We start from the raw sequence: 14,316 nt of genomic DNA, 5'->3' as shown, positions 1-14,316 counted from the left end.
TGAACAAAGCAGTGACAAGTAAAAAAGTATATTTGTTTAGTGTTCTGTATTGGCCTTGTTTAGCAATGCCGTTGCTATATGTTTGTCGGTGCTAACACTTCTCAACAAACCAAAAAATGTAAGGTAGGTAGGCCTATGTCTATACGGCAGTTTCTGGTAATTTATGCCTACAGTTGCTTTTAGGCAATTTTGAATAAAATTGAGGCCATGTTTAAAAGCTGTAGCTATGAAAAATTGCCGAAGAAATAAAAACATTTAGGCGCCTGACGGTTTGGTTAACAGCCACGTCATCCCCTTTCCCTGGAACAAAAAGATGAAAGGCTTGTGTTTGATCCATTCATTTGGTATTTTAAACGAGCTTGTAGGACCTATAGGGTCGCAACATTTATGACCCAAAATGTTTTTTGGTCGCGCTTAAAAATAATCTGCGCCACTGTGTGTAAGTTCCTTTTTGCTGTGATGCATGTTGCGCGTTTACACAGTCCCCAAATCAAAGCTCTTTTCAAATCATCAATCGAAAATTGCAACAACAAGCTAATCACTAAATGAATTGGTAATTCACACAACTGTCAGATGGAATCAAGATGCAGCAAAAATTTTGGACAAATAAAATGTTAATAGCAGTCTAACGGACAGTTTTCCTTAAAGCAGCAGAAAACTGTTTAAAAGAACGATGTTATATAGAAACTGTTTAAAATCGGTTCGTCATTTCAATATTAAACGCCTACTATATTGAATAACAGTAACCATAAACATTCGAAATATATTTGAATATTTTCCAAAACGTATGATTCGAACGGGTTTTCGAAAATCTGTTTCCAAAAGTAGCATCAATTCGCTTCATAGCAATTTTAGTGTTTCAATTCGAAAGCAACACGCCCTGCAGTTAAGTTGACACCTATTCTGGTCAGAAAACGCTCACGAAGGCATCGGCAGGAAGCCGCAAATCCCATGGTCGCATCGTAAACAGCGCGCGAATAATTTTGTAAATGACTCACTCGTCCCTCCAGGCAGTAAAACGGCGGCCAAAAGTCGTGGAATATTCACAAGCAATCAGCGTTTTATCGCCTGGCGAGATAAAGCCAGGAACGCAGCTGTGAGACATGACCGAGATAACATGTTGATTTACTTCTTTACATTGGTTGCAGTCCTCTTTGGTCAGAGTGTCAGTCAAGGTAAGAGTTTGTATTACTTATCAGTATGGATACATGTATGTAGTTCTGCTAGGAAAACTACAAGTCTATTAGTGCTTGAAATGATGCATATTTTTCAACATTTGGCAACTAGTCATATAGAAGTAAACTAAGGAAGAACAACTGTTTTTCAGTTCTGGTTTTGTGTATCATACCATGATACGTGAACTTAAGGTGTTTGCCTGAACTCCTCATAATTTTGCCGCCTTGCACAACTTTCAGCTCAGGTAGATGTAATTTAATCTGGTTTAATATTGTTGAAATATACAGAGGTTTGTGCGGATCAACTCGGCGCAGTGCAGTGTAGACTTCTGTCACTTCAAGATGCTTGTCGAATCAGGCGAACAGAAATGTTACTGTCATGTGCAAAAACTTGCGATTTATGCGCAACTGGACGTAAGATTATTTGTGGTTAAGTGATTGCTAGATTGCATCAAAAATGATCACAGAACATCATGAATTTATTTCCTGGACTCGATTACACTACTTAAAGCAAAACGCAATTTGCAGTGTTGTTTTGAAGTGCAAGGCTTCAGCTATGCGAATTTTTTTGCCTTGGGCGTAAATCGTGTGTGAATAGTGTTACGTATAAAACGTCGCATTCCTTTCGGTTGTTAAGTCCCACATTATATAAAAATAGCCATGAACCGTATTTTTATAAAATACGGCTGATTTGTTCTGATATGTTTTTTTGCAGGCTCCCTTCCTTGTTTTGATATCAGCGCTGCAAGCTGCAGCAGTTACGTTGTACTTGGACTCTGCGAGCAATTTAAGGATTCTCTGGAAAACACTTGTAGGTTGAGCTGTGGTTGGTGCACCGTAGGTAATAACACACTTCTAAATACTTCTGATCTAAATTATTAGCTTACAGGTCTACACATTTACATTGTAACGACGAAGTAATTTGATTGCGTGTTGCTTAGATTTAGACTTTGTCGTGCATTAGTGATGTTGTTCTGCAATCTTTTTTAATGAAAGGTAAATCCTAATGATATTTGAAGCATTTTACTATACGCTGTAAGTTTTTCTAATCCTAAAGATGCTGGCAAAACGAAATGCCTTTGTGTCAAAAATAACATTTAAAGCTTATTATTGGTTTGTTTTCTGCTGCTACAAACTTATGACTCCTGGGTCGCAGTCATATGCTTCACTTGAAAAGAAGATTGTACAACAAGGCAACTTGCTTTTGATATCATGCCAATTCACAACCAAATATTTTTTTAACTAACATCTTGATTTTTAAGATCACTTTATGACAACAAGAAACAAACAAGCCAGTGTATTTGTATAAAACCCTACGTTTCGACAGCAACTTGTGTTATTCTTAAATGAATGATTGTATAACCAAGCAGCACGTGAAGTCAGTAAAAGCTGGCTTGTTTGTTTCTTGTTGGAATTTTTAAAACCGTGAACTTTTAGCCTTTACTCGGTCTTTTTGGTTTAACAGGAGCTTGGGGTGCATGGGGTAGATGGACTAGGTGCTCGGCTTCTTGTGGTCTTGGGAGTCAGACGCGAAAACGAACATGTCCAAGTCAGGACTGCGGAATCGCTCCGAGCCAGGAAGCACGTCAATGCAATGTCCAGTCTTGTAACACCGATCGTGAGTTAATGTAGCATAAGATGTATCCAAAAATGTTACGTTTATGCAACATTATAGCGGTTTTAACTATTGATGTATTGTTTTAACCCTTATCTAGGATAAATCTAGATTTATATTAACTTTGTAGAGCTCAGGTACACAAGACACGGACTTAAATAGTAGCTTTAATAAAAACCAAATTGCCAGCGATGTAGAATATAATGTATTCATAAAAGCTTTTTCTCCTTACTTTTCCTTGTGTATAAACGCGCTTGTTTCTGCTTTTACATTATTTTCACTCATGATGACAATTGTTGTTGTCAAAAACGTAAGTTTAATAAATTGAATACGTTTTATTCTAACATCGCTTGCAATTTGGTAGTTATTAAAGTTTATAGAGCTCGTGTGGCGAATTGTATTTTTGTACCGATTTTCTGTTAAATAACACTGAATGCGCGTAGTACATTGCACGATAAACAAATGAAAACAGTTTTAAACGCACGCACGCCAAATGCAACGAAAACACAGTGCAATAACAAATGATTGTGCTTCATAACATTTTTCTTCTGAAAAATAGTAAAACAAAGTTTTTTTCACCGAAATGTAATGAACTCCTATGCTTGCACATAACCGGTGATTACTTTTTTTCACTCGCTTAAACTTAATTATCCTGAATTTACAGGTTACTCCACCTGGAGTGCATGGTCTTCGTGTTCAGTTACTTGTGGTGCTGGAATTCGGGTCCGAACTAGAAGGTGTCTTAATCCAAGCACGTTTTCGGTTCTTTTTATTCCATGTTCGGAAGTTTTGCGACAAGAACAGCGATGTATTCGTTCCCAGGCCTGTCCAGGTTAGTGTGTTCTGTTTTGCATTTCATGTGCCAATCAAAATATTGAAAAAAATATTTGAAAAAATAAGGACTGCACTGTATTGTTTTTGCCATCGTATGGACAAATACAATCGGACTATGGTTAAACACAATTATACTGTAAAACGATGGTGTGCCTTACTGTATAATTAATGTTATGTTTAAACCGTACAATTACAGTCAAAACATCTGTGGCCGCTTAAAATGCCTAACCTGTTATACAATACATGCTTTGATTTATAACTGACAATCGCCGTTATAAAACACGTGTTTACGATACACACAGCAACTGTCGTGAAAGCCGTTTTGCAAAGAAATTACTGTTGTTGCAATTTCTGTAATATATAAAATGCATTTCTGTTTGTGTTTGATGTATTTATCCATGTTAAAACAAATTACCTGTTCAGTTTATTCGTGGCTGAGTTGGTCAAACTGGGAAAGCTGCACTCGCACATGCGGGCAGGGAGTGAAAACCAGAAGAAGAAACTGCAACATCGGGGTGGCGTCAAACTGTCCCGGTGTACCGGTTGAAAATCAGTACTGCAATGAATTTGATTGTCCAGGTAATAAAATTTGCCATATTTTTTTACTTAAACAACTTGTCCACGTGGTCACTAATTTAAAGGAAAACAAATCTCCTAATTTAGTGTTCTCCTGGTTGCCATGGACAACGTGGAGTGCGTGTACGTTGCCATGTGGGCGGGGAACGAGGTCACGGTCCAGATCATGTAATATTGGGCAGGAAAGCAATTGTGGATCGAATTGGAGTGAAAATGAATACTGTAATGACATCCCATGCAATGCCGGTTGGTTTATGATCAAGAGTAAAAAATATTAATATACAACAATTACTTATATAGTTTACTTCTGGCCTGATTTAAAACAAGTGCAGTGTAATATACTTTTATAATCGCCTTTTGCTACTACTACGCCTATTACATTCAAATTGAACAAACGTCAAACAACAACAAAAAACGTTTGGTTAAAATTACAGAAAACCTTGTTGAAAAAAAATAAAATCTTTATTTTACATTAGCTTTTAGATCAAATCTAGTTGTCGTTAGTAAGACAATGTTTTATTTTGTTCAAAACATAACTTTCTGTTTGTTTATTTTGATAAGCTTTTTGTACAACTCCTGTTTTAGTTTACCTACTCACGACAAGGTTTTTTTCTGCTTTGTGCTTAGATTTGCCATCTTGGAACCCATGGTCAGGTTGGAGCGACTGCACAAAAACGTGTGAGGCTGGATTTTCGTATCGTACAAGAAGCTGCAGCGATAACACTGGAAGATGTGGAACAGAATATACTGAATCTATGCCATGCAACCAGTTTGCTTGCACCGGTGATTTGATTAATAGTTTTTATTAGATGGTTGTCAAGAAAAAAAACGTTAAAACTACTAGAGGCTATTTTAAGTATTTCAAACATTAAGTTTGAATAGCCCAAAACCAAAGTAAATTAATATGGAATCCCGAATTAGAAACCTCTACGAAAAATGTCCCTTTGTTGCGGCTTAAATATTTTGCAAGAAAAGCTCGAACGCAATATTTAGTGTTTACTTGGATGGACTGGGCCAATTGGAGTGCTTGTTCAAAAAGTTGTGGAAGGGGAGTGAAGACAAGAAGGCGGAACTGCTATTATACTGGTCTAACGTCGCCCTGCATAGAATTTGAAGATGAAAATCAGTTCTGCAACAACTTGTTGTGTCCTGGTTAGTTGTGCTGTTTAAATTTTTAATTTGTTTTTATCTTTCTAGCTTTTTTTCTGGACAGATTATGTTTATTGTGGGTATTTTGTAGTCATAAATAAGTTAGATTGGGTATTTTACTTTGAATCCTTGCTTTGAACGTGATTACAAGCATCCGTTTTTCAGATTTCGTTGTTGCCTGGTTGGAATGGAAACCATGGGGGAGCTGTAATCGTCCATGCGGAACGGGATTTCGATTTAGGGAAAGAGAATGCAACACTGGTAACAATGGGGACTGCGGTGATCTTGTACAAGAAGCGCAAATTTGCAATCAACACGATTGTCCAGGTGCAAACACATTTTGCCCGTTCCAACATGAAAAAAAATCATGAAGTCGTTTGGCAGTGTACATAGATTCGTTACCGCAAAAATGTATAGATATTGACATAACATTTTTTTGTGTTGACATTACGTGTGTGTGTTTTACAATTTGTCGCTTTATAAGAAATTTGTCCTGCAAGATATGTCAATATCCTGATGAAGGCGTCTTGTATAGGACGTCGAAACGTCGATTGTTTACAATAAAATTGCTGGATGGGCAATTTCTTTTCTTGGTTATACAGGTTTAGCGTTTGTACATTAAACGGATTCAGTAAATTATCACCGCAACAAAAGATCAGTCCTAACAGGAGTTGTGCACTGATAATTAAATCCCCTGTTCTAATAATATACTTAGAACATTTTTTTCCTTTAACGAGTACACAGCACCTGTAGGCCTTTGCTTATTTATCAGTTTCATGTTACTAACAACTTTGTCATTAATAGGGGTTTCTAAACTCTCAATTCGTATATGCAGCAATTCAATGGAACAGTTGGCGTAACTGGGGATCTTGCACTCATCCATGTGGAGGTGGGACTCGGTCTCGGTCAAGGATTTGCAGTTCGAGTCGTCGCTTGGATTGTGGAACAACTGCTAGCGAGAGTGAAGAGTGTAACATGCACGATTGCCCAGGTATACATCGTACTGCAGATTGCGTTTTATTCAGTTACTTTAAACAAAAATAGTTTAACCTATGCCGCATTTCCTCGTGGACAAACATGCCACACTGCTTAAATCAAAAACTTTTGCTAAAATTATAGCTCATTGCATAATTCTCATACGTTTGGCAACTTAAGTACCATTTAAAAGGCTTTCACGTATACCATAGTTTGATTTAAATGGTCCAGTTAAACCAGGGGTGGCCAAACTTTTTTACCAGAGGGCCAAATTTGCAACTGTCTTGCCACTGGAGGGCCGGATTAAATGAGATTTACGAAAAATTTGTCGTAACTGGTTGCCAGACTGTTCTAAAAATAACGCTGCAAGGGCATTTATTCTATTTATAACAACGCTTGCCACAAGCTACTGCTAGTAGCAGCCAGCGCTGTTGCACTGCTTGTTCACAGTGGTAAATATGGTGCTTGGAAAAAAAAAACAGGCAAGGTGTTTGGCGGGCCGGATGAAACAGGACTGCTGGGGGCCGGAAGCGGCCCGCGGGCCGTAGTTTGGCCACCACTGAGTTAAACCATTGTTTTACCGGATATTGGTATGTGTACAGCAGTTTAAAAAACTTTGTTACTTAGACGAACAATGGAATGATTGGGGTCCCTGGACGCCGTGTTCAAGATCGTGTGGCGACGGTGGAAAGAAATCAAGAAGTAGAAGCTGCAATACTGGAAGGAATGCCGATTGTGGAAGTGAAGACCCCCAGCAAACATGGGCTTGTAACACAGATGTGTGTCCCTTTAGCAAGTACAGGATGCCTCTGTGAATATAACACTAACTATTTAACATATATTTCCGACTAACATTTTCCGCACGGTATTGTCAGTAACCACTTACTAGTGGTGGTGGTATAGAATGTTGAAGAAGACATTGCCCACGATTTGTGTGAACTAAGTTCGAGTAACAGATTTGAGAATGTTTCAATAGTCACACTATTTTTAATATAATAGGTTACAGATGGAACAATTGGGCTCAGTGGAGTCCCTGTACCAAGTCCTGTGGCTCCGGAACAAGGACCCGTACACGGACGTGTTCCACTGGACAAAATGCTGATTGTGGAACCCAGTGGAGACAGAAATGGAAATGCAATACTGAGAAGTGCCGAGGTTAGTGGGTCGTCACGTAAAAGTAGAGTAAAAACTATTTGGTCTAAAATAAAAACGGAGCAATACTTCTGTTCCCATTTTAGGATAGCCTTTTTAGCGATCGAATGAGTTGTCTAAGGAACCATACGATTGAAATCAGAGCTATCCAACTATTTTACCCATTTTGTAACATTGAAATTGTAAGTTATTCCTCAACATAACGATTCTATCTTTTCATTTTTACATCTAAAAAGTTTAAAAGTGTAAATATATTGTTTAAAACAAGCTTCAAAATATCAAAGAAAGAAAACAAAATATACAAAAGACAGCCAGATTCTTGAGCATGTATGCTCCCAACGTTACCCAAAGCTAAAAAAACACCGGATTAGACTTATTTAGAGCAAAAGTAGACTCGTTACAATACTATATGATTTTATTACGTGCTATCCAATCCTTTTTACCCGTGAAACTTGTTACTATTACTACCCATATGGTAACATAGAATCCTATTACTCGATGCAATACTATGTCTAAAATGTAACTTTTACTGACTCAAAGTAAAGTTGTGTAATTGTGTTTAATTGCCTTTATCATACAAACGTTGTTTTCCATGATACAGTTGGTCAATGGAACGCGTGGAACGGTTGGACAACTTGCTCAAAAACCTGCGGAGACGGATCGCGTACCCGAACAAGATCTTGCAGTACTGGACGGAATTCGGATTGTGGGACAACTTCTAAGGAAACTTTATCGTGCAACAAGTTTGCATGTCCTGGTGTGTACAATTTGCCGAAGTTTTGAAAATTATCATTGAGTAACCTCAGGGATACCTCACAAAAAAGGAAACATATCCTTGTGATTTATGACTGTTAATCATTTTACTATATAGGTTTACATTTTGTAGGAATTCTGTGACAAAACATACCACCGATGGTAACTTATTTTGAAACCACATCAGTCAATGATTGTTGCTGTCAGGAATAATGTATTAACAAATATTTGGCTCTTCCATTAGTTTTTATTATAACAAGCCGACGTTTCGTTATCTTCGAGTTTTAAATTATGTCACTACCCTGATGAAGCTGTCTCGTATGGTACGTCGGAACGTCGGCTAATATTGTATAAAAAAACTACTGAAAGAGCCACATATTTGTTAATAAATCAGTCAATGCAATAAAGTTTGTTTTTTAACCGCCCTTTTCAAACCTAAAACTGGGAACATATCATTCAGCGAAAGTTACTATAATTTCGGTATTCTCAAATATGTTATACGTTTTATATTTTAAACTAAATCATTTTGTATGTTTGAGGGTCAGGAATTGCTAATATTGATCACTTAGTCATTCTTTCTGCAAGCCTGGAACAAGTGGAATAACTGGGAATCATGTTCCGCGTCATGTGGGCCTGGAGATCGCCGCAGAACGAGAAGTTGTAACACCGGTAATGCTCGAGACTGTCAAGGATCTGCAATTAATGTTGAATCATGTACAAGAATTTTGTGTCCAGGTATGATCTTTAGGTTGCCTTATTAGGCGACACAAGCTGACTCTTTCAACGTGTCCTTTTTAAATGGTATTTTGTTGCAGTGACAACTTGGCTTAGTTGGGATTCATGGTCACCGTGCAGTAAAGTCTGCGCAACAGGACAGACGACGAGAGCACGATTATGCAGTACAGGAACAACTAGCGACTGCGGACAAGCTAACTTCGAGAGCTTGCCGTGTAACACTGAGGAGTGTCCGCCTGGTATGTAAAACTCAGTTTAGAATTTTTATAAATTCTTGGACACAACTAAGTGACTATTTGTCCAGAAATAATATGTACAGTAAACCTCGGTTAAACCAGATTCGGGTAATCCGGATCTTCGCCTAATTCGGACAAATTTCCAAATGGTTTGTAATGTGGTATTTTTTTGGTCCAAACGGGTCCGAAGTAACCCATGTTTACTGTACATACACTTTTAATTAGATTTAATGTAGATTTACTTTATAGTTTATACTTGGAGTTCGTGGACCAGCTGGTCCGACTGTACGGAATCGTGCGCAGGTGGAAGCAGAACTAGAAACCGATTGTGTAGTTCGGGAAATATTCTCGATTGTGGACAAAGCTCAAGGGAAACTCTTCCATGCAACACAGATCCATGCCAACCTGGTAGGTTCACCGGGTCACTGATTCGTTTTTGATGGGACATAAAAAATTTGATCGCAATAGACCGGCCAAACGTTTAGTTTCGACTGGCCAACTGAATTCTCCATTAACAAATCAATGGTTTATTTTGACTTTGACGTCACGTATGTCCTAACAACTACAATTTGTGTGATTTTGTTAATTACACATTTGCTGTTGATGTAAAAATTTGAAGCACAAAGCTATTCACAGCAAAGAAACATACTTAGTTAAGAAACCTCATAGTTATACCTAACTGAAATAGAAAAGTACAATTCAGGAACACAAATATGGAAACTACGAAACAATGCACCCAAATAGCGTATTTGCTTTTCAAGTGGACAACTTAAATTTTTACTGATCGGTCGATCGTGTGCAACTAGGAAAATTTTCGTTGATCTCAATAAATGATAAGTCGTGAATAACAAATCGTATCCACACTACATGATTTGACACGTTAATGGAGATATAGTTGGGCTACAAATAGATTTACAAAATAACAATATGATTACAATATGATATTATTGTGAACATGCTTAGTGGTGATTTACCGAACTACCACTTACGCTGCTAATCTAATGCAAACATGTATACCCAGATTTAGTCCTTAAGTAAAATCATGATTTGAAAACTGTGGTTTTGAAACGCTACCCCACAAATAAGTTATAACTGCATGGTGGGCATAGTATTCTTAGAGATAAGGATAGCCCTTGTGAAATCTCGCTATGCTAAAGGACCACAGTGAGTTTTCGCAATGGTATTTAGAATATTCGTGGGAAGAATGGAGCAATTGGTCGAGTTGTTTTGCCACTTGTGGCGAGAGCACAAAAACTCGACTCAGATCCTGCAGCTCAGGAAACATTGAAGATTGCGGAGACGGTTCGGTTGAGATTTTACCCTGCACTGAAGATCCGTGTCCTTTGGGTAAAAACATATCTAGATTTTATGTGTTCTTCGGTAAAATAAGAAATGTAATTGTCAAAGAGGACGATATTTGTTGAAAACTATTAACTATTTCGTCGTGAACGAAAAAAAATGTGAAAGAAACAAAACCCATGTTCCCATTTTTTGATAGCATTTTAGCGATGGAATAAGCTTACCTGTTTTATAGATGCATTTTCTGTCTTGTTGTCGCATTGGTTAAGCATTTAAAGTCATTAATTGATTATTTCAAATTAAGTTTCAACATTTATGGGTTCACTTCCTTGAAAATAAAGCTTTTCGTTTTTGTAAGTTTTTTCCCTTTTCGTTTTTACTTTTTTCCATTTTTTTCCCTTTTTACTGTCCCCGCTTGGTAAAAAAAGTGCGTTAAACTTACTGAAGGGGTATAAACATAAACGAAATCTGTCAATGTAATTCTTGACCTTGGTCAATCCAGCTTTCCCAACAGCCTGTAAAACGCGAAAATGTTAAAGCGGCTATACTAGCTTAAGTTTATGACACAGGAGTTACTGTTGGTTGATGCATTGCATTTTTTTTGTCAGGCTGGAGCGAATGGTCCGAGTGGAGCAATTGCCCTGTAAGCTGTGGAAATGGAACAGTGTATCGACTAAGACGTTGCCTTGGTGAATCATGCGAAGGGCTTAACACTGAATCGGGTATTTGCGTGACAAATCCATGTCCGTAAGTTGACCGAAATCATTCTATTTCATAAAATATATCTTGCTGACTGTACCTGTGCTATTTAGTTAACAGTACTTGTCATTTTTCAGTGAATCTCATTTTTTGCCAACATATAATAAATCACAACAAATATTTCTGCCGGATGAACAGTTTGATTAAAAAAATCGAAATTCATTTTGCAGAGTCTGCGACGAGTGTAAGTGCGAAGATAGAGAAGGGGCGGGTTGCGATCAATTCAAACCTTACTGTTCGCAAATTCCGACCTACGCCAGTGAATACTGCCCAAACACTTGCGACATGTGCGCAGCTTGCGTATGTGAAGGTAGGTTTTGCATCTGGCACGCAAAAACAGAACAAACAGAAATAAAACTTGATAAACGAAGTGTTTTACAACCTTTTGGCCAAATGTTCATTAAAATAAACGCATTTTGTTCCAAGAAAACTCTATTTAGTTAAAATATAAACCATTTATGCTTTAATTAATTAATAAGTTCTAGTACTTAAGAACACAACTTTGTTTTAACCTCCCCAAAATCTGTCATGCATTACAAAATGTATCGCGAATCGCATTATTTAGAACCACCGTGTCCCGAAGGCGAAACCCTTCGGAGAAACTCAACAAAGTGTTGCGTCACCAACCGAAACGTCACGTGTGGTCAAAATTTGGCAAATTACGGAATCGGAGAAGGAGAGGCCGGAAATCAAACGACTTGGCCTTGGATGGTAAGTAGGTTTATTAGGTACCAAAACTTTTGAACATTTTGTCAAGCACGAAAAGTTTTCTGCTGGTGGTTATCTGATCTCATCACTGCGGCTGGGTTCGCGACAGTCGCGACTGGCCTTATTGCACCTCAATGATGCCAGAATTAATCATTTCATTGGCACGTTTTCTTATGTACCCAAATTGGTCTTTTCCAGGTCGTATTTTTCAAAAAAATGAAAAATCAATTGATTGAGCATCGGTACATACGTTTGTGGCGTGGAAAAGTGTCGTATAGTGCCAAAATTTCAAAACATAGCTTGTGATATTGCAGCAACATTAGGCAGAACCTATTTAGAGCTACGTTGATAAGTTTTGGGTTAACGCAAAGTAGGAAAATTCCTTTTTGTTTTCAAATAAAAAAATATTATTTTTAATTATGGATATCTTACATATACGCAATAAAATCTGCTATTGGTTTAGGTTTACCTCAGGTCTGGATTCTTAGTGTGTGGAGGAACGTTAATACACCGAAGATGGGTAATGTCAGCAGCCCACTGCTTCGAGTAAGCTTTTTCTGCAAGTGAAACAACTAACACGTATAACACAAACTTCTTCAATTTTCAGTCCTATCGACCTTAGCAATGTCACAGCCACGCTCGGTGGAAAATACGAAGAAACCGGTTCATATTCTCACACTTATCGAATCCAGAACATAATCACTCATCCTACTTACAGACAAAATCCACTGGATGGCACTATTGAGCACGACATAGCCTTATTGCAGGTAACAAACATTGTGCTTGGGCTGTATGTACAAAAATAGTCAGGATTCTTAGCTTGGAGCGACCAAGGTAAAAAACTCGAGAAAATGTTGAGAGTTTCTTACGTTGCAAATTAAAACGTTTTTTATTGCTTTAGCTTTCGGATGATGTTCCAATCACAGCATACATTCGTCCAATCTGTTTGTCTTTCACAGAAACAGACCTCAGCGGTCAAACCTGTTTCACTGCGGGTTGGAGAAAAAGTAAGTACCTGTAAAATTTGTTAAAGAGCTTTGGTTGGTTATTTCACTAAACGTCACAAACGGTCCATGAATTTAAAAAATCACAGACCTTCAAACGTCGCTATTTAGTAACTTATATTGTATTTTTTGACTTTGAAAACTATAGAACAGAAGAGTACAGACAGATGGAATTTAATAAACGATGATTACATTGTTATTGTTCTGTTTATGATTGTTTGTAATCATTCTGTTTGTAGTAACCTCGGTCTTCAATTTCAACCAAGCTGTGTAAAACGTTGATGTTGTTACACAATTATGATCCCAAATTAAAAGGTCAAACCTCATTGTGTTGATACATTTGTATTTCGCAGATCTATTATCTACTTCAGTGGAATCTCAAAACCTTAACGAGGTTGTCATGCAAGTTGTTACACAAGAACAATGCAACTTGAATTACCCCACCCTGTCGAATTATGTTCTGTGCGCGGAATCTAACAACGACACAAACACCAATACTTGCCTTGTAAGTTGATTACAATTTGAAATTGCGCCATCATACAGCGGGTATAATATTAGCAAAACGCATGTGGCATAATTGTTTTTGAAATGTTAAATGAATGGTGGCAAACATTTTCAATGAGTAAAGGAATTGTTGATTTTGCTTATTGTTTTGATTTATAGACTCCATAATTGACTCACGCAACTTTACACAAAAAAATACATCTCGACTATTTATTTCAAACAAATTTATTGAATATGCTTTCCCCGAGAGCAGGGCCCTATGTAAATTCGGTGATATTTTTGCATTATAATATGCGACTTGGCATAAAGAATGCAATTTTATGGCCTGCTCAAGTACAGTAAACCTTGGACCGATTGGATCAAAAAAACTTGTCCGAATTCGGCGAAGATCCGATTTAGTTCAAGTCTTACCACATTACAAATCATTTCTACCTAGAGTTTTGTCCGAATAAGCAAAGGGGAAGATCCAGGGTGAATGATTTCGGTATACCCAAGGTTTACTATATGCTGTGATAAAATTTCATGTTTATAGATGGAGAGTGGTGGGCCGCTCATGTGTCAGTTGTGCGAGTCATGTGCCTGGTACGTCATCGGTATTACGTCATACGGGTCACGTGATTGTAGGACGCCTGGGCAACAAGCGGTCTACACCAAAGTGACAGCCTACCGGTATTGGATTCAAGCGATTATTGGAATTTCTACTTTGTCAAATCTTCCCGATAAATGCAAATAAACGAACATTTTTTATCACTCACTTGCACTTTGTACTTTTAAGTTAGATATGAATTGTAAATGTCAGGTAGTATAAAAATAATATGCTCGGTCTTTGGGGTGTACGTTGC

The 14,316-nt window shown here is 37.6% G+C and overlaps 1 protein-coding gene across 4 annotated transcripts; it reads left to right on the top strand.

The window, feature by feature from the left end:
* Positions 1-902: 902 nt before the first annotated feature.
* On the top strand, positions 903-14,228 carry LOC145214734 (A disintegrin and metalloproteinase with thrombospondin motifs gon-1-like). Of its 4 annotated transcripts, none has more exons than XM_080083332.1 (26): positions 903-1,175; positions 1,464-1,589; positions 1,891-2,016; positions 2,644-2,793; positions 3,455-3,622; positions 4,048-4,203; positions 4,288-4,446; positions 4,828-4,983; positions 5,194-5,352; positions 5,515-5,676; positions 6,185-6,340; positions 6,952-7,116; positions 7,324-7,479; positions 8,078-8,233; positions 8,815-8,964; positions 9,045-9,203; positions 9,450-9,608; positions 10,389-10,547; positions 11,108-11,246; positions 11,429-11,568; positions 11,824-11,969; positions 12,430-12,512; positions 12,574-12,733; positions 12,868-12,973; positions 13,324-13,475; positions 14,007-14,228. In XM_080083332.1, exons 1-26 carry the CDS (start codon positions 1,118-1,120, stop codon positions 14,205-14,207), a joined length of 3,807 nt encoding a protein of 1,268 aa, XP_079939458.1. In that variant the 5' UTR covers positions 903-1,117; the 3' UTR covers positions 14,208-14,228. The 4 variants fall into 4 exon arrangements, with proteins under 4 accessions (XP_079939458.1, XP_079939460.1, XP_079939461.1 ...); XM_080083334.1 differs by lacking the exon at positions 6,952-7,116 and adding an exon at positions 6,588-6,599 and having other exon boundaries at positions 2,641-2,793; positions 7,340-7,479; positions 8,799-8,964; XM_080083335.1 differs by having other exon boundaries at positions 914-1,175; positions 2,641-2,793.
* Positions 14,229-14,316: the final 88 nt, after the last annotated feature.

This window comes from Phallusia mammillata, chromosome 2 (genome assembly GCF_965637545.1).
Source record: "Phallusia mammillata chromosome 2, kaPhaMamm4.hap1.1, whole genome shotgun sequence".
Taxonomy (NCBI): Eukaryota; Metazoa; Chordata; class Ascidiacea; order Phlebobranchia; family Ascidiidae; genus Phallusia; species Phallusia mammillata.
Note: the sequence above shows the minus strand (reverse complement) of the source record. Positions and strands in the feature narration are given on the sequence as shown.

Coding starts and splice junctions, on each gene's coding strand:
- LOC145214734 (XM_080083335.1), top strand. CDS start 1,118: ATGTTGATTTACTTCTTTACATTGGTTGCAGTCCTCTTTGGTCAGAGT. Junction 12,734..12,867: donor ACGACATAGCCTTATTGCAG/GTAACAAACATT, acceptor TTATTGCTTTAG/CTTTCGGATGATGTTCCAAT. Junction 13,476..14,006: donor CAAACACCAATACTTGCCTT/GTAAGTTGATTA, acceptor TCATGTTTATAG/ATGGAGAGTGGTGGGCCGCT.